The sequence below is a fragment of the Diabrotica undecimpunctata genome, chromosome 2, assembly GCF_040954645.1.
Source record: "Diabrotica undecimpunctata isolate CICGRU chromosome 2, icDiaUnde3, whole genome shotgun sequence".
NCBI lineage: Eukaryota > Metazoa > Arthropoda > Insecta > Coleoptera > Chrysomelidae > Diabrotica > Diabrotica undecimpunctata.
Window position 1 is genome coordinate 54,798,760 of NC_092804.1, and position 27,321 is coordinate 54,826,080.

The window sequence follows — 27,321 nt, forward strand, 5'->3', positions numbered from 1 at the left end:
AAAATGAATAATTTTATATTCTATGTAATGAATAATTTTAGATTTTCCATGTATATAAATTAAATGTCCCTAATTTCCATTAAAGTCTATAATATACTGCCAAATGTCACTCACACTGATGTGATATATAAAAGAAGTGCGCAATATTTCAAAATTGTGAATAATAGTTAATATAATTGCCAAAATTCCAGTTATACATTTTTTTTGAGCTATAAATAATTCCTAAATTTAGCTAGAGATTTTTAAAAATAAGAAAAATAATTAATTTATTTGTTAAAGTTATAAAACGCAGTGAGCTTTCTTTTATTTTGACATTGTATTGACTAGTGAGCAGTTGAGTCATATCATCGATTATTTTGTTAGACAACAAGAAAAAGGAAAACCAAGAAGACACCACGTAGATTTGTTGCTAATCGAAGTCGTGTTTTGTAAATTTCAGTATTTAAATAAGTGCGATGAAGTTTCAATATAAAGAAGAACATCCTTTTGAAAAGAGGAAGTCTGAGGGAGAGAAAATCAGGAGAAAATATCCAGACAGAGTCCCTGTAAGTATATCAAAAACATTAATTTTGACATTTGTCATGGAAAAAATTAGTTTATTCAATAATATACTGATGGAAACTATAAATAATATTGTCTCTCGTTAAAGTATTTTTAGATTTATTAATTATTAGTTTTCAAGGATTTTTTGTAAGGCATTAGTAATTTTTGGCAAGAGAAAATATGTATTTACGTTCTTTAAAAATATGGCGTTCCAAGGTCATTTGATTTCTTTGTGTATATTTTTATTATTTTTGCGTAATTCGAAAATATTTAAGTATACGTAAACCAGAGAAACGCAATTTCTCGATTAGAGAAACACCAAATTATTATTTTTCAAATCGCAACATCTAACATTAAATGATTTATTTTACTGTTCATGTGCAGATATTATGTTTCTGAAGGATCAGAATTAAAATATTGATGAAATATTTGTCAACTTTAGTAGTTTGATTTAAGTGTTGACAAATGAATTCTTCTGTATGGTGTATGATTTTTTAAATTTTATAATGTATGTTTTTTTTTAAATGGGATGTAATTTTAGTATTTTAATTATTATTTTAGTAATATGGAGACATGTATAACATCATATTATACATCACTTGCATATTTAAAATTGCTTAATGGTTTAAAAAAATCGTTTTTGCTTCGTTATAAGTTATCCAGTTTCTGTATAGTTAAAAGTGTTATTGCATTTTTTATTTGTGTTTAGAAAATGTTACTTTCACTTAAATGTCCCCAATAAATGTGATGTGTTCTGAATAATAATTAGACAAAGATGTTCTATGCTCTTAAGTTGTCCTATCGTTTAGCTGCCCCTATGAGCCTTACCAAGAAGCATGTCAGTAGAGGAGAATTTATTTTTTATTTAGTGTATGGCATATCAAGAACACATAATTAAAAGCAATATTATAAAAAAACGTTAAATGGAGTATTACAAACGAACATCTTATATGTCAATATAATCTAAAACATTTTCAGTCACATTCAAGAATTCCATCTTCTTAGTTTTTCTTGCTGTTCTGTCAATATTTTACCCTCCTTATCTCTCCACTTCTTCTGTTTGAATATGTTTCTTTATTTGTTCAGTTTGTGGTAAAATTTTCTTGTGCTTATTGACTTACTTAGTTCTTGAAGTTCTTTGTTCATATTTTCTCTCTCTTTCTGCAGTGAATTTTCTTTTCGTCTTTATATAGTTATTTATATTCATCCTTTGCTTTATTTATTTATTAACAGATAACCCCAATAACAGTAAAATACAATAATTCAGAAATAATAAACTTATGAAAGTACAAGATACCTCTTAAATTTACTTAAACTGGTGTTAAATACATCTACATACATCCTAGTTATTCAACAATCTCATATATATGTGTAATGAATTGTTACTACCATATGATGTTCAATGAAGGGGATATTAAAAGTAGTTATATGGCGCAAACACAAATATGGAACATTAAATCTGATTTCATTCTGCAGGTAAGGGCAGCATTTATAATTTTAAAAATAACAGCAGCACCTGAAATATCCCACCTAATACTAAGAGGTGGTAACCCTAGTAGTTGCTTGATATTAGTATAATCATGATTAACAGCTGCTTGTCAGCTTCTGTGCCCCTGTTACATCAGTAAATGTGTTCTGTTTTTTCTTTCTGTTATAATCTGCACCATCATTATATTTCTGCACCCTTCCCACTCTTCATTTAGTTGTTTTCATATTTTAGTCTGTTCTAGTTTGATGTTTATATTTTGTTTATGCTCCCTATTTTTGTTCATATTTTTGAGTCCTTCTACATATTATATATATTCTAGTATGTTATTAGAGGTCTGATGAATTTAATTGCAAGCAAATATTCTACAGTGACAATAGAGTCTACAGGAACATGATCTATCATATTTACTGTAAGTCTGTCTGGATGATTTCCAGGTGTCTTTGTGTATATATTTCCTAGCAAAGTTAAAATTATACAATCAATTAAAAAACTGCTATGAAAAAAGATATTTTTGAAATCACATCAAAAATATTTGAAATTCATTATTTCCCAAGCACCTAGTCTCTAAGAGTCCATTTACAAAATTATAAAAATACCTAACACCATTTCAGTATTTACAGATACGCACAAAGTTGTTTAATATCACTTTTAAAGTTTCTGATATATGAAGTCCATTCTTATTTCTTTTTTGTTTGCAAAGTTTTCAATGACTTTATTATTAATATTATCAATGCCATTTACAAAATTGTTTGTAAGATAGCAGATAGCATACCTAAAACGCTAAATCGTTCTTCATTCATGGTATTTCTAAGGAATGTTTTAATTCATTTTAGCATCAAAAACAGTGTTCTGCTTCAGATGTTGACATAGGAATGGTAATTTAAATACTTAAAAGTTTAATAGTTTCTGCAAATGTATATTATGTACAAATGTCCATAACTGCAATGAGGTCTTATCTATTTTCATAAACAGTATGAACATCCCATGACTGAAAATACTGTTTGAGAAGATTTTGGCAACTTGCGATTAACTACCTCATCCAAAAATTTGTTCTTTGAGGAGACATAGAAAATAATGAGCAAAAACCAGATAAATTAGAAAAAACTATTCTAACCTGCTTATTAATACAACATGCACTTGTGATAATTAAATTCATTTGGTGTGCATAGCAATGAACATAATTTGCAAGAGGATATGTTTCCTTAATAATTTTTTGCACACCATTTAATCCACCACTCATAACAGTTGAGCCATCATAACTTTCAGCAATTAATTTGTTTGGAGTATTTTTTAATAAGGGATTTAAAATGCATTTAGGGGTTGATTTGGCATCATGTGCATCCAGCACGTAAATCACCAAAATCTCTCAGCTGGTCGTCCTTTACACAAATATTGGAAAACTATATCTAACTGTAATTCACCAGCAACATCTGTAGTTTCATCGGCCATCACTGTAACACAAAACGGATTTTCAATTTCTTTCCAATTTCCTCGTGGTAAACATCTAATATTCAAATCATGAATGTGTTGCTTGTGTGAGTCCATTTCAAATAGATAAAAGAAATAATTAGACTTACAATCAATTTAATTTTACTACCAGAAAACGACAAAATTTGCAAAGCATCTTCAGGTCAAATGTTACAAAGTAAATTAAATGATGCCAGTACAAGAATTTTTAAATAATGATTCGTGATACATAGTTCCAACTATCCTGTATTGCTGATAATGGGTGATCTTCAGTCAATGTTGTAACTGTCTGACAAGTTTCTTGAGGGGAGAGATGTTAACAAATGAAATAGAAGTAAGGTATATGTGATTGTTTGTTAAATGAAAGAGTGATGTTTTATATTATTTAAATTATTAAAGTTATTTATATTTATTCAAGAGATACATTTTAGAAATGTGTGTTAATTTATTGAAATTTTTACAGAAAGAGGACAGTTATATGAATCTTTTACCTATCTAATATTCACTCAATGAGTTCATTTGGGTTGTTTTTGAGGTGTACCTTTAAAACATTTGGAACTTTCAATATGAATGTTTAAGTTATTGTCTAATTTGGTGTTAAAATTGACCAGCTCCTTAAATATGCCACTATTTTCTGAATCTTCCTTTTCGTCGTGCCTCTTAAAGCTAACTCAAAAGCTCTACAAAACCTTATACAATTTATAGTTTGGTTCAAAACATATCGATTCATATTGATTCTTATCTACTTGTTCATTGTGTTTAGAGTATCACGATACGCTGAATTTAACTGGATTTTTATATTGTTTAAATTACCAAGCATTGAAAAGCTAAAAACATTATTTATGTGCACTTTAGATTTTTCATGTGATTTTATTTTATCCCATATATGAACAAGATCATCAGTGCCTTTGTTTGACCAAGTCCCGTTACCTCCAAACAAAGCACATACAAAACAAAACAGTTTATTACTTTGTTCGCAAACACACAACCACCTATTGTTATCAAAAATAGTTTTATTAAATTTATGACAGCGAAGTTTTTCTCCACTTCCACTTTCTTTTTCAATTTTTAAATCGGGTATAGGCTGACCTAGTTCTTTAAGTTGTAGTTTTTTTTTTCTAACTAAAAACCACGAAACGAGTTTTTTAAGATACTAATTTGACTCATTGTCAATTAATAATTGAAGCCTACGAAATAATCAAAATATTATCTATATACTAGGTATATTCACCCACCACCACGACGCACTAAAAGTTTAACTATAAATACAAAAACTTAGTAATAGATAATAGACATATTAAAAACGACAAGGGAGCGAGTAAAGAAATTCGAAATAAATGGATACTATCTTACGATCTAGTAGTATATCTTCCTTTTTGAGCTCAGCACAAAGATTCTCATTTAATGTATTATTAAAAGTTCAATATAGCTCTGTCTGTGTCGCCTACATATAATACTCGTAAAATCTTTCTCTTTTCCAGTATGATAATGGCTCAAGATTATCCCATCGAATAACCTCCGCTGTGGGTGACGGACACAAAGAAATCACACAAAAAAATTAATAGGCATTTTAAAGATAAAAAATTATGTTTCTGCCTAAAAATAAGGTAGTGCCATGGCTCTATGACACCACCTTACGGGCCGCCAGTGTCACCAAATTATGGTTCCTTTAAATTATGAAGTCATGTATTTTGTAATAATATCCTCAAAAAGTTTTAGAATGCAACTAAAGTTACATATGGGTATTTAATTACATATATCAGCTCTGTTACTAGAGTTATAAATTGGTGGCAAGTCATATATCTTCCAGTCAGGAAAACACCTGATTTAAGAGACTCGTTAAACATTTTGTTTAGTGGTCTGGCAATTTCAAAACTAACATTTTAAAATAATTGGAGGTATAGTATCTGGACCAGGTGCATTAAAAAAATTAAGTTTCAAATTTCTTCAAACATACTGCATATTGAAATATAAAACTCACTAATACAAATATTATTACAAGAAATCCTAGCAGGGTTATTACATTATTTAATAGAATAAACTGTTTGAAAATACTGAGCAAACAAATTTGGAAGATTATTGCCCAAGGAACAGTGTTTATCACCATAAAACGTATTTGGTGATAAGCTGTTATCTTTACATTTAGAATTTATGAAATTAGAGAATTATTGTTTGACATTATTATCAACAAGTTGAGAACGCTGAGAACATTGCACACAATCATTCTAAAAAAATTTTAAATAAGTTTTTGAATACAATCTATTAAAATTAATACAATAACTCCTGCTGCCAGAATTTTTAAATTTCTTATGGAATTTAAGAAACAGATCATTTTCAGTAAATTGTATTTCAGTCGAAATATTTTTCGCTCAAGCAGAGGCCCAAGGCTTCAATGGTGTTCTTCAATTTCTTTCTATCATGTTCTAGGTTTTCCCGTTTTGTACTTCTAACAATCCCAAGTCTTCTTTTACTGATTCCATCCATTTTCTTCATGGTTTTCCTCGATAATTTCCGGTTATTTTACTGCGCATCAAAGTTGTTCCTACATAAGTTTGACAAAATGTAAGAGTGTCTTCGATCTTAATACGTTTTTCTAGAGAAACCAATTTACCTTTAGACTCAGAAGAAATTTTTTGAACTTCAACTTCCAACTTTTTTACATTGTTCTAAGGAAGTAATTTTACTTGTTAACCCGTCGGTCAATAAGTCCCGGGCCCAACTAGTAAAACAACATTTTTTTGTAAAAGTACACACTCCAGTCATTCTGCTTGCTTTTTAACACCACTGGAATAACCAATGACGTATAATATATAGACTAAGCAGTCCCTTATTCTCCCTGTATAATCGGGTGTCCTAAAGATCTCCGCTCAAGGTATGTTTACCAGAACAGCGGCGTGCTCATTTCTATTTTAATGACAATAATTATTTTTTTAATTAAAATTAAATATTTATGATTTTTTTGTGTTCTCGTCTATAAGAGAAAAAATTATTTTTATAATGTTTGTAAAGTACATTACCTGAATTTTAATCATTTTACCAACAGGAAATATTGAAGTTTTGCCTAAAGATTAAAAATTATCATTTTTTAAATTGTATTAAGGACTATTGATTTATTATTTATTTATTTATTTATTTATTTATTTCAACGGTAGAACCATTTACAATAAAATACAACAAATAGTAAAAAGTAAAGATCAAACAATAACAAAGAAACAAGTAAACAGTTAAAATTTGTACATTAAAACAGTATATCAAATCACAAAAGTTAATATATATATATATATATATATATATAAAATATCACATATCTAGATTGATAATTAGATTCTTAAGTTGCCTTTTGAAAGCGTTAATGTTTGTACAGAAAGGATCCAATAGGAGGTCATTGCAAGAGCTCAGCATTCTCGACAAGGGAAAATGACGAGCATAATCAGTCCTATGAAAAGGAATATAAAAGAGTGCAGTGTGTCGAGTTCTATGTATTGTGTTTAAGTGTACATTGGCTAATAACGAAGGACAATTAATAAAGTTGTTTATAATTTTAAACAAAAATATCATATCAGCTCTCAACCTGCGGTTCTTCAATGTAGCAATGTTAAATTGAGACATTATTATAGAATAATATATGAAATAATTATCAGTATTTTTTATATTAATATTTGCTTTAAAAGCTAAAGATCTTAGAAACTTCCTCTGAACGCTCTCCAATCCATCAATGTATACTTGATGAAATGGGGACCAAACAACAGAGCAGTATTCAAGACCTGAGCGTACCAGAGAGCAATACAATAATTTAAATACAATAGGTGAGAGATCATGACCATAAAATATATAAAATAAAATAAAACCAAGATTACGAAATCCTGTTTCCTTAATTTTAAGAAAATGGCTTCTAAATGTCAATGCACAATCCAATAATACACCCAAATCTCTTATCTCAGTAACTGAATCCAACAGTACATCATTAAGAACATATCTATTAGCTATTAGATTATTTATACGACCAAATGAAATACAAGAACATTTAGTTGGATTTAAGCTTAAACCATTTTGTTTTGACCATAAAAATATATTATTTACATCATCTTGCAGGAGATCTCTATCCGATTTATTATGTATACAACGAAATAGCTTAAGATCATCAGCAAATAGCAGAAAGTGTGAGTTTTTGATAGCCTTACCAATATCGTTAATGAACAAGTTAAAAAACAAAGGACCACAGTGAGACCCTTGTGGTACACCAGAATAACAATGGAATTCTTTTGAAATATAATGTGTGTACGTCCCATCAGAAAACTTTTAATCCAATTAACAATGAGGTCACCAAAGCCAGATGCATGAAGTTTGTGGACCAAAAGATTATGATTAACCTGGTCAAAGGCCTTTGAGAAATCAGTGTAAACGCTGTCGACCTGAATTTTATTCTCAAATGCACCCAACAAGTATTGTTGGTAATTGACAAGGTTTGTTACTGTTGACTTCCCGTTAGAAAATCCATGTTGTTCATCAATAATTATGTTTCTGCAAGCCCAGGTGAGATTTATCGATACCAATTTATCAAGAAGTTTCGGGATTGCTGATTGAATACTTATACCTCTATAATTGTTAACACTCTCGCGATTGCCAGATTTATAGATAGGTGTAAGAAAACTATTTTTCCAATATTTTTCCAATATTGTGGAAATACATTGTACAATACAATAATTTAGTGTGAAGGAAATTTTGATAAATAAATCTAATCAGGTTTGCATTTTTATTAAGTGCTGCGAGTCTATTTAGAGAGTCGAAAGATTGCTAGAAGTCTATAAATAGTAAGTGAAAATTTATATCACGTTCATGTCACTTTTCAATCAGCTGTGTTGGCATCTATGGTTGATTTTCTTTTTCTGAAGCCTGGCGGATATTTTGCCCTAGTGTATTTTCGGATATTTATCTAGTTCCCAATGTACTTGACAATATTTTGTATGTGGTGTTCAGTAACATGATTCCTCTGTAGTTACTGATATCCTTAGGTCTCCTTTTTTAATATCGTTATTAGATGACCCTTTCCCCACTACATCAGTATACTTTCTGAGTTCCCTGTATTTTTTATTAGTTTAAGAATCCACTGCATCAAATTGTCTTCTTAATTTTTTATTAATTCATTTTTTATCATTTCCTGGTGGTTTTCACTGTTGCAATAATTTCCTTGTATAAAGCAACTTTTGAAGTTTATATTAAGGAATTAGGAAGAAAATTAATAGGTTACTTGAGTGCAAACAAACAACAAACTTTTGAATTCTAATTTCGTGTTTTGTTGTAATGAATTAAAAACAAACAAAAAAAAACATCAAATCATTTTGCAACATAATTAGTAATTTAATTAACGCATTAATGCACACAACGTAATAAATACAGTTTCAATTATTTTCTAAGACAAACAATATGTTATATATAAAGATACAATATGTTATAATAATAAATAAGTTGTATACCAAAGACTTTTATAATTGTAATGGTGGTGTGAATATACAAAATAGGACAAGATAATGCCCTGCCTAAATCGCACAGGCCAATCAGTCTTACATCATTTTTGTTGAAGGCAACAGAAAAAATTCTTGATAGACATATTAAGGGAAGACCTTTGAGGGATCATTCTCTCAATGGCAACCAGCATGCATATCAAGAAGGAAATCAACAGAAACAACAGTGGACAAAGTAGTTCAGAAAATCAGTCACTCAATTAATAATGGAGAGAATATTTAGAAGGCACATTTAATAATGCCCTATCAAATAGGTCCACTATCAATGTGTGTTACTATGTGTAACTGGATCAAAGCAATGCTGGAAAATATATTGTTGAGTGAATAGAAGATGCACAAAGGTGCAAGGAGAGATTTTGGCCAAAACTGCTAAGGGTGTCCACAGGGGGGAGTGTTTTCTCCCCTCCTCTGGTCACTCCTGGTGGATCACTTGATGTCACTTCTTGACGTACACGGGGGAAGAAGTACATGCCTATAGGGATGATCTAATAATTATGGTAAGAGGAAAATATGGTAATTTTCTTTCCAGCACACTCCAAAGAACATTAAATATCCTTAGTAGGTAGTATGACATGGAAAAATTCTCTATCAATCTTAGTAAAACATGTAGGAGTAATATTAGATAAGCAGCTTACATGTAACACCCAGTTGGAAAGAATAACCTACAAAGCAAAGGTTTCCCTCTCTACATAAAGAGTATGTGGGAAAATTTGGGGTTTGAAACCCAAACCGATGTACTGGCTATATATGACTAGTCAGATCTATGATTACGTATGGCGCACTTATATGGTAGTTTAAATAACAACAAAAGACCACTTAATAGAAGCTGAATAAGCTTCAAAGACAAGCATGCTTAATCATAACACGAGCAATGTTGACTACCCTAACTGCCTCATGGAGGTCATGCTTGATCTCTCTTCATTACATATATGGATGGAGAAGGATGTGAAGATAGGAGCATACAGAAGGTGGATAAGATGTCAGGAAGCAGGGCAAAAGGATACCTGGATCAAATCTGGAGAGATAATTAAAAATTACCTAGATTTGGAAATAGTACCAGATGCAATGCAACCTAAATATAATTTTAAAAAGTCGTTTACCATCCTCTTTATAGGAAGGTACAAATAGGAGTTAAATAAAATCAATGCATTGGCCATTGATAAATTGTTGGCAGCACCATCAAAAGTTAATGAATAGACTTTTATGCCTGAATCATAAATAAAATTTAAGCAAAGATTTACTAAGGATGCTTTTTGTTATCCACAAAAACTCTCAATTAAAAAATATGCAACTGGCACTTTAAAGTTGTCATTTAAGGCTACTAACATAAACACCAGTGCCTCTCATGCTTCTGGTATATTATCAGATTCTATATCTGTACCAAAATCTACAGAACCAATAAATTTTTTCCCATCCCATTTTACTAGCTTACGAATAGACATTTCGTTCAGCACTAAATTACACACAAGTGTTACAAGTGTTTTATTTTGCTTCCCTGCTTCTTCAACTTTGTTTTTCAAAGCATTTAAAGCTTCTTTGGAAAATCCGGGTGCGCCATCAAAAGTTTGGTACCATTTTGTTATGGTTGATGGGTGTGGTAATGAATTATTAAAAGCTCTTTTTAAAAAATCATAGGCTTTTGCTGAATACAATTTAAAGCCAGTGCAAATGACCTTAATTCTGGAGAATATTTGGCACATTTGGCACCCTTTAAAAATCGTTGAAACAATGCTTTGGCTGATTCTGGTAAAGAGGCCTAAAACAATAAAAAATACAAAAATAAAAGAATATAATAATTTAATTTTGTTCTTTATGGAATATGTGAAAGAAAACTTACCAACAACACAGATTCAGCATTTTCTGTAACATACAGTTTTTCTTTTAATGATTGTACCAATGCGTTTAATGTTTTTTCTTTTGTCGTTTTCATCTTTTAGTAGATTTTCTTAGGGTGTCAATTTGTTTCTTTGTTTTTTGCTATATACATGTTTACTGATTCCATGTATCTTTTTCTTTTTCTTGGGCAGTCTAAGTCCGACATGGAAAAATCCCCCACATAATGTTTCCTAAAAATAAAAAGATATAATGAAAGAAAAATTGCTTATTCAAGGATATAATAATGCAAATGAAAAATTAAATGAATATTGCCTCGTGTTATTTTTTTTAGCTATTAATTCTCTATCTGCAACATGCCCTTCAATATTTTCCTTGCCTAAGAATTTCTCAGTTTCTGAGGCAGACAAAGTTAGTTCACTGCTAGCAGTTCGAAATTTCGAGTAGTGCGGTATTGCAGTACAATATTGAGTTTACAGTTTAAATGATAGTTAATTGATACACTTATATATGAATTCTTACATTCAAATTGGCTGGGACAGTGCCATTGATGATCTTCTTTTATGGCACTATAGCCCTGGCGTGCTCAAGAAGTTTCTTCCATTCTCCTCCATTCGGAGACGTCGTCTCCACGTGACAACGCCTGTTTCGCAAGTGTTCTTCGATGTCAAATACATAGTGTTAGGTACACTTGTTGGAACTGTTTCTTCCATCCGCATTACATGGTTAAACCTTCTTCTCCAGTCACAATCATTTAACCCATCCAATATAGTATGCAATACCTTTTTTTTTCAAAGTGTCCTACAATTTTCTCATGTTTTTTTATTGTATTGTCCTTATTGGATATCTGTTGGATACTAATATTCATCTTTTAATTTCAGAAGCATTATCATGTTTTTCTTTTATCTAGACCTAATGTTATATGTTAATATGGTTGCCGCAGTGTGCCTGTCAATCATTTTATTGTATTATTGATGATACCGATGTAAATAAGACACTTAAGTACTTAATATATTTTTATAAATTTTGGATTTCTGTATTAATCTATTTGTTCCCAAACGTAACTGCAAAAACTTAAATTTTTTTAAATGATGTCTAATCGTTTAAAACAATTATTTCAGAATAAGATTGCTCATAGAAGATACAAAATGACAGCATCTCGACATGATTTTGTTTTTTTTTTAAATTGCGTCAAGATTGTAGGGATTATTAGAGATAGTGCAAGCACTCCTGACCAGGGTGCAGTAGACGAAATTTGGTTTAGTCCCCACTTCCATGCGAAACGTATTGTACTATGCACTGTATAATTCCACTTACAATAGAACCTTTCTGCCTTTACGTGAATTTGACTCCGCCTTCGCGCAGCTCAATGGTCAGGAGTGTTTGAACTATCTTTATACAATTTCTTATCGGAGCCATCTAAATAATGTTCAAGCTATTTGTATGCTAATTTTTCTTGGAATTATGTAATTAAAAAACGGAAATGTTTTTATCTTATCAAACACAATGAAATATGAGCATACAACTTCTGGCAATTCCCAAAATGTAAGAAACTTTTGTATTTTCTAGTTTAACCTTTGCTACTAGTAATATATATTACTTGAGTGACATTTTAAGAAACGTCATGACGGGCACCTGGACGAGAAGCGAGTGACGCAGTTTTTTCCTTTCCATTATAAGTCTCGTATTTTACGATATATTTTAGCGACTGGCTAAGTGACCAAGTGTTCAAACAAAAAAAAATTGACAATGGTCTCTGTTGTGATATTACTGTTACAAAAAAGTTGATATTTGTCTCCTGTTCTTTTAATGGACTACCAAGTCTGACCTCACAACAGGCGGGGCTTAGAAAACCTTTCCAAACAATTCTATTTTATGTGTATTTGTCCCATAGGAAGTTGGAAATATTGTTTTTTTTAATTGTTTGAAAAGTAAATAAGGACTTTTAGTTATGAACATTCATTCTGTGCGATTGGTATTATTTTTTGTTCGTGAATATCAAATTATTTATCAAGATATTTACTCTTAATGTTCATGTTTTAAGGTTATGTTATTGATTGATTAAAACTTTAATTATTTTTTTACTGTATTTTTAGGTATTTTTTTGTTTTTTTTTTTATTAGGGGCATTTCAAAATAAATCAATAAATCGTTAAAATTATTTACGAAATTAAAAAATATTTAAATTAATGTTTTATTCTTTTTTTCGTTGCCAGTAATTGTTATCCTGTAAAAGACTAATGATATTCGTTTTCTCGTAGTTTAAGTTGTACTATAACATTCTCTGGAAACCTTCCTGTCAAATTGCCATAATGAGTCTAAAAAAATGTTTTTGAATGTTGTGTTAAAGATATCTAGTATTACTTAATTTTTCAGTAATGACAACAAAACTACTATTAACTGTTTAAACTACGAGAAAATGAATATATTTAGTCTTTGATGTGATAAAAGCATTAGCACATAAAAAAAATAAAACATCAATTGAAATATTTTTTCACTTCGTAAATAAATTCAATAATTTATTCATTCATTTTTAAATAACCCCGATAAAAACAACAACAAAATACCTTGAAATACAGAAAAAAATTATTAAAGTTTTAATCAAACAATAACATAACCTTAAAATATGAACATTCATAGTAAATATCTTACTACTTTGATATGCTTACCTCACAAATTCACGAACAACAAATAATACCAATCGCTCAGAATTAATGTTAATAACCAAAAGTCTTTATTTATTCTTCAAACAATTAAAAAAAAACCAATATTTTCAACTTCTTATGGGACAAATACTCACAAATTAGAAATGTTTGGAAAAGTTTTTAAAATCCCAGCCCATTGTCACGTCAAAGCTTAGGTAGTCAATTGGTTTTGTAAATGATATTAAACGTTGTTTTTATCATTATAACTAATAGCCATATTCTTCTCTATGTTGATGCACACTCAAGCAACATGTGTGTGACGTATCACGTACGGTTTCTTAAAGGAGATTTTTAATCTGGATACACAAATTTTCCGTTTGTAAATAAAAGATGAGTAAATGAGTAAAAGAGATGAGAAGAGAAGAGTAAATAAGAGTTATATGGGAGTGGGTGGGAGATATGTCGTATAAAATTTAAATTCCAACAAAGAAGCTGCATAAAGCAAAGAAGCTGAAGATATTCTGACTAACGATCTAGAAGTAATGGAAAATGGAGACTTTAATCTAACTCCTCCAAAAGCGAAGTATCCTGTTTTTACTTAAATAACAATTTGGCTCAGAGCACACTTTGAAAACACGCAACTCAACCATAATAAATATCCAAAATACTTAGACGGGACTAAATAGAACATTAAACTTTAAGCAGCATTTAATCAGAGTTGCTGAAAAAGTAAGATCCCGAAACATCATCATCCAGAAGTACTGTGGCTCGACATAGGGAGCATCGGCGTCATCAGTCAGCGTCTTCAGCCTTAGCTCTTTTGAGATGCGCATCAGTATGGCTTAGTCATGCGCTAATGTAGAAAAGATTTATGCCCGACTGAATAACCACGTAAATGATAATATTTTTAAGTGATCTAATAGTAATTAAATATATTTCAACATAATGGCTTTCAGCGCTAAGCGACATTCGACAACCACATTTTCTTGGACTAAAAACGTTAACAAACTAAAACGAAAACAAAAATCGACAATGCAAAAAATGTCGTATAAAAATAGTATAAACGTCTACAACTATAGAATTCAACACAACCAACAAATGGATCCATGATTGGTCTGAAGTCCAACCCAACAGTATTATACCTGCATCACAAACAGCCCTGGACTTGACTTACCACTCAAAACTGAATGAGTGATAAGTATATTTAAATTATATAAATAATCTCGGTGTTTGTTTCTAAATTTGATTAGAAGATTGGTTTATAAAGATTAAATTTTAATTTTTCACATTTTTTATACTTTTGAATGTGTAGACATGCGATACGCTAAATAAAATGGATAAAACAATAAATTTTAATATATTTAAAAGTCCTCAATAATATTTACTAAATAACATTTATCTTTACAGGTGATTGTTGAAAAGGCCCCCAAAGCAAGAATTGGTGATGTTGACAAAAAGAAGTATTTAGTACCTTCTGATCTAACAGTAGGTCAATTTTATTTTCTTATTAGGAAAAGGATACATTTGAGACCCGAAGATGCACTTTTCTTCTTTGTGAATAATGTCATTCCACCAACATCTGCTACTATGGGATCCCTTTACCAGGTAAAACAAAAAGTTTTTTTTTAATCTTATCCTTTCCACCCATTGCGGTAACCAATGTATTTCTTTTAAAATACGTCATTAGAAATGAGTAAATTTCGAATTGATTTTCTGATACTTTATAATTTCATTTGATTTTTCATTATATTCTTTAAAAATAAAATTTTAAAGTTTTTATTCTTAGATTGTGGTCATACATAAAGTAGAAGCGAAATACGTTTGTGCTGTACCTTTTGCGTTTTTATAAAATAACAATATTTAAAAAAAAAAACAAAATTCTAAGATCTTTTTTTATAACAACAAATTTTTCCATAACCTTTACATCGAAATTATTTAGCTTATAGAGGATAGTTTCTGTTTATTGACAACATAACTAGACCATTTAGTCATCTCGCGGATTGTTTTGTTCTGATTCTCGTGTGGCTATTGGAGTCCGCACAATGATTTTTAACAATTTTATAGCTTCCACAAATATTTCGCAAATATTTTTTATCAAACAAAAGATAGTAAATTCACAATTTTCTTAAATTTTGCCTGAGTGTAATTTCATTTTCAGTCTGATTTTACACAACAGGATAAGATGTAGCTACACACGGCATTCATCAGAAGGAATATATCCTAATTAAATTCTTTATTAAACAATGCTGCCAGCTGTAAATGATCTCTAAGAGAAAACTTTTCTTTTTGTTGCATTGCCTTGTAATTATGCCGCACACTTATTTGGCAATGGCTCTGTATATTGTCAGCAATTCTTTTATTAAATTATATTAAGATTTCTTCTTTTAGTGCCGACTCCACTATAACCATTGCACATTCGTCTCTTATATCTGCTTTTCTTAAAACCGTCTGTCTGTTTAACCCGGTCCAGTCGCAAATGTTTTTCAGCCAGGATATTTTTCGTCTACTAGGACCTCTTTTTCCTTTAATTTTACTCTTCATAATCAGCTGTAACCACTCGCACTTCTCATTTGTAAGTATGTGCCCCAAATATGCTGTCTTTCTTCTTTTAATGGGGGTCAAAAGCTCTCTGTCTCTTCCCATTCTTTGCAACACTATTTCGTTCGTAATATGATCGGCCCATGGTATTTTCAAAATTCTTCTAAAAAGGCACATCTCCAACTTTCTCATCAAGTCAACATTAACCCATTAATTACCAAGGTATGAAAAAATAAGAAAAATAAGAATTTTTTTTATAACTTTTATTATAATGTAATTAAACCAAACAATCAAGAAAAAAAAACAGGTGTGGCAGTCCAGTGGGACTGCCGGTGGAAGTTACACTTCTATACACGCATTCGCCGTTACAAATTTATTTGGGAGTCAATCTGCACAATCATTACATATGTAATTTTATAGGTAAGACATAGCAGAAAGAGAAACAGAATTAATAACAACTTACTAACAATGAAGGATTGAATCAATATTTTGATGAAAATGTATATTTTTATTTTCATATATGTATGAAAGGAGTTGAATGCAAAATTTTTTTACACATACTCTGCAGTAAAGTTCATTGTTTATTTTGTTATTAATATAATAATACAATACAAATTAAACTGCAATATTCATAAGTATTTAAAAATGACAATAATATACATAAAAAATACACTGCAATACAGTGCAACATAATTCCATATATAATAATACAATACAAATTAAAATGCAATATCCATAAGTATTTAAAAATGACAATAATGTAATAACATTAATAAAAAAGTCCTCCCCGACTGGGAATCGAACCCCTATCTCCCGCGTGACGGGCGGGGATACTGACTACTACACTACCGAGGACATAACACAAATATATTTCAAAATTGACAGTTCTGGATCATACAGTGATTTATTGAGATTATTATTTTGAAATACAAAAGAATAATATAATTATGAACATTTAATAAATAATACAAAACATATCACATAAATAATAATATTAATAAATATTTTATTATATGTATAATATATGTATATATATCTTTATATAATATGTATAATATTAAATTATATATACAAAAGGAACATTTTTATATTCGAGAGAGGAAGAGAGAGAAAATATATCTTCTGTCTCTCTCTTACTCATTATCTTACATATGTAATGGTTTCACAGATTCACTCCCATACAAATTTCCAACGTGGAGCGCGCGTATAGAAGTATAACTTCAAAAATTAAAACATATGTTTTTTTTTTGCAAAAAACTGGGTGTTGCGTCAACGCATCACCGGTCAATGCCGTGTACTATGCGTAAGTTAGTATTTCTGAAAGCAGCCAATATGAAGGTAGACGTTACATTTTTTGCAGGTATAAATTGTCTGACTGTGACAAATTTGACATCTTCTTTGTACTTTTGTCTTCTGTGGCGTGTGAGTACTATTTTGGCATATTTGGATTTCACGCGGTCGATTTGTTGATGGATTTGCTATTTTTTTTTCTTGGTGAAATTTCCATTTTTAGTAGACACATAACAATGTAAGATCTAAAATCCAGCTTCGATATCTTTTTTTTATGTGTAGTGTTATAAATTTTCCATGAATTTACCAGAATATTATCTGGTAACCAGAATAATATAATGGTATTTGTGAACAAGGGCCACCACTATTTTTTTCCTGTGATATTTATTCGATAATTGGCTACTCCATGATCGTAAAGGTCAACACCTCCCGTATATTTGTTGTACTTGAACACAACATAAGGTTGTGGTACTTCAAAAACTTTTTTTGTTGTCTACTATACTTCACACTATAACAACGTCGACATCAAAAAAAGCAGCAGGTCTGACTTTGACTGGCAACTTGACTCATCGTATTTGTGGTGGATACACCACGTGCAACTAGCAAAAACGGACAGTAAGAGTATTTCATTTATGGCGGTAAATACCAACCAGAACATAACAGATTTGCAGATCAGGCCTTAAAACTTTCTTTCTCGCTTATATTACTATTTGACCGGTGATGCGTTTACGCAACACATAAATTTGAAGTAGAAGAAAAGTTATTTCTTGTATATACTTATTTATATGAAACACATCACTTTTAACATCTTGTCGAGTAAATAAAAGCAAAAAAAAATACTTTTTTATTTTACAGAATAAATTACGTTTATTTGAATTTCACATGTTCAAAAGTTCAAATTATTCCCATTTTTATGAAAGTATATTCTATACAAATTTTAAAAAAATTATAAATTTTATTCGTTTTTTAGTAAATGGTAAACCTTAATTTTGTGAAAACTACTTACATTATCCTCATAAGTGGGTTATGCCAAGTAAAAAAAATATTATTTAAGGTGTTGCGTAAACGCATCACCGGCACAAAATGGGTTAACAGTGTAAGCTTCGGCACCATAAAGAAGAATAGAATGGATATAACATTTTACCATACGGTATGGGATTTGCAGATTGTGACTTTGGTTACTTTCCTCATCTTCAAAAAAGCTGCTCTTGATTGCTCTTTTGTTGATCGAATTTCGGATTTAGATCTTCAGTAATCTAGACTCCTAGGTACTTCATTTTGTCCACTTGATCAATACCTTCATTTTTTATCCGGATCCTTTTTATGCCTTTACCCCTTTTACTTATAACCATGGTTTTTGTTTTCTTTTTGTTTATTGTTAAACCAAACTGTTCCCCAGTATCATCAATTGTGTTTAGAGTAGCATTTGCAGGTCTTTATCGCTTTCAGCGATAATGACTATCTTTTGCATAACGAATGTATATTTTACCAATTATTTTGATTCCTTCTGTACAGTTTTTAAGTGCTTGTGTAAATAACTCTTCGGGGTATATATTAAATAGTAATGGTGAAAGTACACAGTCTTGTCTCACACCTCTACTTACCTGTTGCGCATCGCTGCTATCCCCATCTAATGTTACAACAGCCTGTTGGTTCCAATAGTGATTTCTCACTATTTTAATTGTCGAAAGCTTTCTGATAGTCTATAAATGCGACGAAAAGATCTTTTTGTTCGTCTCGACATTTTTGAGCAAAAGTTGTGAAATTATTACCTACATTACATTGTGTTATTAGAATTAGTATTCATCATAAGTGGCTTGACAATTCGTTGTGGATCTTGGCCTGCTCACAAAGAAGTTGCCACTCCTGTCGATTCCTGGCATTTTCCCTCCATCTTCTAACCCTTAGAATCTGTAGGTCTTCTTCCACATCATCAATCCATCTCATTCGTGGTCGTCCTCTGCTTCTTATGCCATCTGGTTTTGAAAATGTTAATCTCTTCGTGTATTCGTGATCTGACATCGTAGCAATGTGTCCAGCCCATCCAAGTCTCTGCATTTTAACGAATTTCACTATTTTCATTTGGATCGGTGTATAACTGATATAGGTCAAAGTTGTATCTTTGACGCCATAGCCCATCTTCATTTACGGCCCCAAAAATCTTTCTAAGAATTTTTCTCTCAAAAATACTAAGAAGTCTTTCATCATTTTGAGATAAGGTCCACGTTTCAGCCCCATATATCAAAACCTGTCTTATTAAGGTCTTGTGTGTATTGAGCCTTACTGCACGTTTTATATTTTTATTTTTTAAATGTTTCTGGAGACCGTGAACAGTTCTGTTTGTTATTGCTATGCGTCTTTTTATTTCGTCGCTTGTCGTATTTGTTGCGAAGATATGTGAATTCTTTGGCTTGCTCAAAAATATGGTTGTTAATTTGAATTCTCTGTTGGATATTTCCATGTTGGATATTGTTTACAAGTCCTAATTCACTTGCCGCGTCCGCAAGCCTTGTAAAACACTGCATCATGTGTCTCATACTTCTGCCCACTATAACTGTATCGTCAGCGAATGCGAGAATTTGCGTCGATATATTAAAAATAGTTGCATTTATTCTAATATTTAATTGTCTGATTGGCTTTTTCAAGACAATATTAAAGAGGAGACACGCCAGCGCGTCCCCCTGTTTTAAACCATTATTAATGTCAAAGAACGTAGAGTTTTCTCCTTCAATTCTAACGCATGAGCTTACGTTTTGCATTGTTAGTTGGGTCAACTTAACTAACTTAGGTGGGATCCCAAAGTCTAACATTGCATTATATAATGCAGTTCTTTTCACACTGCCATAGGCTGCTTTGAAGTCGACGAAGAGATGGTGTTATATTCTAGTGACTTTTCTAGAATCCGCCTATGTGATTGAATTGGATGTGTAGTTGACTTTCCAGCAGTAAATCCGCATTGATATTGACCAACAATATCTTTTGTAAAATGTTGTCTTTCAACCAATACATTGCCGAAGATTTTATACGCAGATGCTAACAGAGTAATGCCTCTATAGTTCTTACTCTCCAGTTGATCACCCTTTTTATGCAACGGATATATTATTCCCTTTATCCACTCTTCTGGTACCAATTCATTCTGTCATATAAGTACTATTAGTTTATGGATTGCTGCAAAAAGTTGATCACCACCTTTTTTTTACATTTCCGAACAGATTTAGTCGATTCTGGGGCTTTATTGTCCTTGAGTTTTAGGATGGCATTTGATACTTCTTCTCTTGTTGGGTCTTCACTGTGTAGTTGACGTTTTATATTTTGTTGATTGTCTATGTTGTAACCTCCTTCAATATCGTTTATATTTAGATGTTCGCTGAAATGTTGTGCCCATCTGTTAAGAACTGAGTTTTTATCATGTAGAATTTCACCGTTAGTGTCTTCACAAATTTTTAATCGTGGTTTAAGTTCTCGACGGCTATTATTTGTACTATTTCCTTGTTTCATTTTTATCGAATAAAGTTTTTATCTCATTGAGAGTGTTCTGTTCGTATTCCTTCGTATTACTTCGATGGATACGTTTTTCCTCTCTTCTAAGACTTCTATACCTTTCTTTTTTTCTCCGTGTACAACCTGCCATTTCGCACTCATGATCAAACCAATGATTTCTTTTTTCTGACCTGGGTTTGCCCAATATTTCAACCGATTTCTTTAACACAATATCTCGTATATTTGCCCATAGTTGGTTTTGTCTTCTTCTTCTGTCCTTATTGGATCTTCTATTTGCTGTCTGTATACATTTGCAATGTCGGGATCTTTTAGTTTATTAATGTCGATTTTTTCTCTCCTTTTCCTTTTGATCTCCTTTTTTAAATTGAATATTCTCTCTTTAAATCATGCTTTAACTAAATAGTGATCACTATCTATGTTTTCTCCTCTAAAAGACCTAACATCTAATAAGTTAGAGCAGTATCTTGCATCGATGATTACATGATCTATTTGGTTAATCGTTTCATTATCAGGGGATTTCCAAGTTCCCTTATGTATATCTTTATGGGGAAATCGTGTCCCAACAATTACCAGAATTTTTATTAGAATTCTTCATTTTCTAATGCTCTTCTCAAATTTGAAACTTCATTTAAAGTAACAGCCCGATCACACGTTTTTTCGTTGTGTCAAACATGTCTATGAGTATTTCATGATGTTCAAAAATAAGACGTGCTAATTTACGTATTTATAATTTCTTACAAAATATTTATCGATGGGTAGAGTAAAAAAATAGTGATACGGCTTATAATCTTAAATGTTTGGAACAAAAAAATAAATATTGGAATATCTGGATAGGCCAAACTGACTTACGTATAATGAAAATAATTAAAGAAATATGCCACATTTTCTTACCAACCTCTCTTACTAATCACTATTTAAACTAAATTTGAATCATTATTTAAATTGTTTATTTAATTTATTTGTAGTCTCCAACATATGCATTTAAGATAACCAAAAGCAAAACATTAAAATAAATGCTAAATCAAAATGTTGCAACTTCCTTAAAACATTTTAATCTGCAATATTTGTCTTCCATAATTTGAGTTCTAGTTTAGATTAAATTATCAGCTATATATAGTTTATACAACCTTGCATAACTTGCAAATACCATGTATATTGCATATGTTTGAACCTTTGAATCAATTAAATTTAAAACTACAAAGGAATATGAATTAAAATGTCACAAGCTTTCCCGAAAATTTCTCCAAAACCCGAATCCATAAAGTAATCAGAAATTCGTTTATAATTCATTTTAATAAGTGCTTAAAACGATGTAAATAGAAAAGTTGGGGATAAAAGAATGATACAACAAGATATATTTTTAGTCACATAGTTTTTTTTTAATGGCATTAGTCATTCAGCCCGTTGCAATAGATTCTCTAATCAGACAAATACACAATCCAATAGTCACATAGTTGGGAATAAAAACAAAACAAAGAAGCATACTGCAGGTTGAAAATGATCTGTGGTTTGTACCTATTGGTATGAAGCTGAGGGTTTCAATGTGAATAAAGTACTATTTGTATCCAATTTTGTATAGTTTACTCTGCAAATAAAATAATAATTAAGTCAGTTGAGAGGGCGTCTCTGGCTAAATGTTGGAAGTCTATGGATTATGATAGCTAAAAGACTTCGAAGATGCCGTAATCTGTGTACAGATTATAATATCGCTAAATTAACTGTGATTACTGATTGCTCTTGAAAAATTCCCAAGTATAGGATCCACTATTTCTGTTTACAACATAATACAAAGGTAGAACGTATAACAGCAATATAATTAATATTAAAAATTGTACCTTACTTTTGCGTTTTGTGTTTTTAAAGTTCAAAACAGGTCAATCATGAGCTTATCTAAAAATATCTCTATTTATTATTTTATCAAAATTTATTCAGATTATAAGTGTGTAAACAATTTTATTTTTATTTATTTTTATCTTGAATTGTTTTGATGAACTTGGTGTATTTTATTTACATTCTTGCAGTTGTTTCCTATTTAGTAATAACTGATAGTAAATCATGAAATAGTAAAAAGTTGATTCATAATTTTTATACAATACAATACCGAAAACCAATTTTAGTTGCCGAAAATGGTCGTCTCTTAATTGTAGGTGTTAGTTCTCTATAGATAGCTACAATGACAAGGTTCCTTTTTCATCCAATTTTATAATATATTTTTTTAATTGTATGTATATTTTGTGGATATTTCAGCTGGCTCATATATGGTTAGTATCTTTTTTAAGCTTATCATCATGATTGGCTCGACAATCCTTTGTGGATATTGGCCCGCTCGCAGACAAGTCGCTCCATCGATTTCTAGCTACTTTCTTCAATTTTCTGATCCTTAGAATCTCAAGGTCTTCTTCAATCCATCTTCTATACGGTATACGGCTTCTTCTGCCCTCTGACATCCTAGGAATATGACCAGCTCATCTTAGCCTTTGAATTTTAATAAATTTTACAATATCTGGATCTGTGTATAGCTAGTATAATTCAAACTTTGACGTCATTATGCAGAACGAATAATTGGAAAATTCCAGGCTGGTTTCAGAGGTAAATCGACAATTCGTCAGATTATAACCCTGAGACAAATTTAAAAAAAAACACTGGAATATGGCATAGATACTTATCACATATTTGTAGACTACAAAGCAGCCTACGACTCTGTAAATAGAAGAGAAATGTTCAAAGCAATAAAAGAGTTGGGAATACCAAATCAGTTGATAAATTTAACAAAACTAACACTTGAAAAAGTTGAAGAATGTGAGTACGAATCTAGGGGGAACTATCTGAATCTTTTAAAACAAATAACGAGCTGCACCAGGGATACCCTCTCTCCTGTATACTGTTCAATCTGGCTCTGGAGAATGTTTCAATATATAATAAATCAGTGCAAATCTTTGCATGCTGATATCAATATTGTTGGAGAACGGAAAACGCTGTACGAGAGGCGTATGTAGCACAAAAATGGGTTTAATAATAAACACCAAAAAACGAAATTAATGAAAACAAGCACGCAACCACAAATCCTACGCTAACTTGTTATAGAAACCGAAGTCATCGAAACAGTGAACGAATTTATATACCAGCAAGCGCTCGTTAACACTGAAAATAATACTATCGCCGAGATAAACCGCATATACATTATATGTACTAAACGTCACACGTCGTTTGATTTGATGTGTCATAAGCTAGCATTAGGCTAGTTGTTTATTTTGTAATCAGTCAGAGGCCTTCTTCAGGTCAATAAAGCAAATTTACCTTATATTTACTTTATGCTTTATATATAAAGCAAATTTTTGTATTATCATCCATAGTGTCATGTGATATGTCGTATGTCGCTATACGTTCATTAATAATGAAGATACTGTGTAGTGCCCTTTTGGTAGTCGCCTTGTTTGTTTTTTCTTACTTAATATATTCGTTATTTCCTCCGCTTTCATTTGCTATGTCGTATGTTAGGATTTGTTCGGTTGTTTATTTTATACTCAGCCAGAGGTCTTCTTTTAGTCAATAAATCAAAATTTGTATTTTAGTTAAACTATTTTTATCTGTAGTGCCCAATGACATCTCGTATGTAACTATACGTTCATTAATAATGAAGAAACTGTGTAGTGCCCTTTTGGTAGTCGCCTTGTGTGTTTTTCTGGATCAACATATTCGCTATCTCTCCTTTCCAATTATGTATCATACGTAACGATCCAACGAACTATTCTACCCCCACCGCAAAACGCAAAAAAATGAGCAGGATGAACGTTAGCATTTTCTTATGGGATTTTACATGAGTAATGAAGCAGAAACGGTATAGCATCCTTTTTCCAGGTATAGCTTTTACTTAATTTTATTAAATTTTATTTAATTGTTATTTAATTTTACATAATTCTGTTTAACTTAATTTAATTTTATTTACCTTTATTTAGTTTTAATTTTATTTTATTTTGGTAAAAAGTTGACGTTTGTTAAACGTTATTTTATTTTTATAGTAAGTGTATGTCTATCTTACTCAATGACGTATAATAAATATATATATTACACGTCATTGATCTTACCTTAAAATAATTACAGTAACCTATATTTTTAGCCATTTTGCGAAAAAATTAATTACTGTGAAGTAGTAAAATTTACGATTAACAATATTTGAATCATCAATTTGTAGAATGAATTAACAATAAATCATCCGTATCATCTCAAGAACAAAATATAATTGAAATGTCAGATGTTGGTAGTTCAGATATATTTCCTAGGTGGCTTATCTTAGTTGGCTTACAGTGTGACATCCTAGCCTTTTATATAGATAGATAATTGTTCTTATCCCATGAATAATTTTAATAATGTAATGGCAATATGTGCTTTATCGCTTTAGTTCCCCATATTTAGAATTGTAGTTTCTCTGTATATTCCATTACTCTAAAAGATGTAAAGTAATACTATCAAACGAATAGTTATATCCACCCTATTCTTCTTTATAGCGCCGAAGCTTACTGTTAGTTTTGACGTAATAAGAAAGTTGGAAGCTTTTTAGGAGACTTTTAAAAATCTATGGACAGATCATATTACGAATGAAATGGTGTTGCACATAATGGGAAGAGGCGGAGAACTTTTGATCACTATTAAAAGGAGAAAGAAATCATATTTGTGGTTCATACTTAGAAATGATAAGTACGAGTTGTTGCAGCTGATTATGAAGGGTAAAATCGAAGGAAAACGAGGTAGACGACAAATATCTTGATTGAAAAACATTCGCGACTGGTGCGTGTTAAACACACACTTTTAAGAAAAGCCTAAAATAGAGATGAATTTGCAATGGTTATAGCCAACCTTCATTAGTGGAGTCGGCCACTATTTATTAAATAACTATTTTTGGAATTATGTTATCATTTTTATAACGCAACTCAAAGCAAATTTTTTAACAAATAATATACGAAAAGAAATAATCACATCCCGTCAAACCTGTCATTCTGTGACACGTATTTCGCTATTTTTAGCTCTTCAGTCAAACCTGTTGGTAAGACGGAATGAAGAACATTTCCCTTCGTATGTGCTTCAAGTTTAACTTAATTATTCAGATTCTTCTTTTTCGGTAAAAGATAATGACTCAAAAATAAATAATTTTAATATACTATTTATTATAATAACAAAAGGAAGTATATTATTGTTTTTAAACTCACGTTATGAAAATAATATTTTCTTTATCATGGCGATATGTGAATTATCTGTGATTCACCTTTAAAGACATGTTAATTAAAATTTCATAAACATAATAACTAGATTAGTCAGGGCTTAAATATAAATATGCATTTTTTAAATCTTGTTTCACTATTGTCATAAAATAAGTTTAATCTGTTTGATAGAGTCTTTTAGAAAATAGAAGTTTTTTCTTTATTTTTCATTAAAATTCTAAGGCGGTGGTCTCCAATAAACGCTGTACGCCGCGTATAGCGTTACGCCATACGTCGCGTCTATATTATGCTTGTGCAGCAGTTGCACGCTGCGGTCAGCGTACAATAAGACACCGCATCCATTATTTTATTATATAAAGCATACATACTCGACATAATATGGTTTAACGCTGCCACCATACACTTTATTGAAGACCACCGCCTTTAAGTATTTTGATGGAGCGAGCAAAAGGTTTTATAACCGCGTTTGACGTGGAATGTTCCTAGTACTTAGACATTTTTTTTTTTTGGTATACCTACCGCATAAAAGTTCCCAGCCGATAAAATAGATATACCTCATTTAGCAAGACTATCAGAAATCTAGTTACCGCAATTTCTTTATGTCCTGGCATCCATAGCAAAAGTTAAAGCAACGATACATTGATTGATTAATAGTTTCACATACCGATATAAAGTTATGTTACATTATTTATATTAAAAATGGAAAAAATGTGTTTATTTTATTTATTTATATATATTTTATTTTTATTATAAGTTTTTAACAATTTTTTTTGTTTCAGGAACATCACGAGGAAGATTTCTTTTTATATATTGCTTATTCCGATGAGAATGTCTACGGAGATGACCTGTAAAAACATCCCTTTGAATGATTAATCAATCTTTTATGGTTCAGCAATCTGATTTTTAATGTATAACTGAAATTTATTAAATAGTTAACAACTTTGTGATTATTAAAATTTTCAAGTTTTTCTTTTGGGTTACTGACATTTATTATTAGTTATGGTGATTATGATTTTTTTATTTAAGGAATAAGTACGTATGTGCACATATTTAATCTTAAGAGAGCTACAGCTAGATATTAGATCTTATCCACCTGATTTGATGGATTTAATGTATTTAGATATTGTGATTAAAATTAGTTAAGTTCCAAAAAAATAATAAAATGTTTATTTAACATTTAGTATTTGTTCTAACATCAAATACCTTTTAGCCCTTACTATATATCCTCCTCCTTTGTACTATCTTATCTGCTCATGTACTATCAGTGGCGGCTGGTGT

General features: G+C 30.8%; 1 protein-coding gene across 1 annotated transcript; it reads left to right on the plus strand.

Annotated features, from left to right (window-relative positions):
* Nucleotides 1–149: 149 nt before the first annotated feature.
* Nucleotides 150–27,217, plus strand: Atg8a (GABA type A receptor-associated protein autophagy-related 8a). Its single transcript, XM_072522900.1, has 3 exons — nucleotides 150–545; nucleotides 14,906–15,103; nucleotides 26,823–27,217. Exons 1-3 carry the CDS (start codon nucleotides 456–458, stop codon nucleotides 26,892–26,894), a joined length of 360 nt encoding a protein of 119 aa, XP_072379001.1. The 5' UTR covers nucleotides 150–455; the 3' UTR covers nucleotides 26,895–27,217.
* Nucleotides 27,218–27,321: the final 104 nt, after the last annotated feature.

What these genes read in the sequence shown, in the direction of transcription:
- Atg8a (XM_072522900.1), top strand. Translation starts at nt 456, where the DNA reads ATGAAGTTTCAATATAAAGAAGAACATCCTTTTGAAAAGAGGAAGTCT. An exon ending in AATATCCAGACAGAGTCCCT is followed by an intron (nt 546 to 14,905) that starts GTAAGTATATCA and finishes TTATCTTTACAG; the next exon opens with GTGATTGTTGAAAAGGCCCC. An exon ending in CTATGGGATCCCTTTACCAG is followed by an intron (nt 15,104 to 26,822) that starts GTAAAACAAAAA and finishes TTTTTGTTTCAG; the next exon opens with GAACATCACGAGGAAGATTT.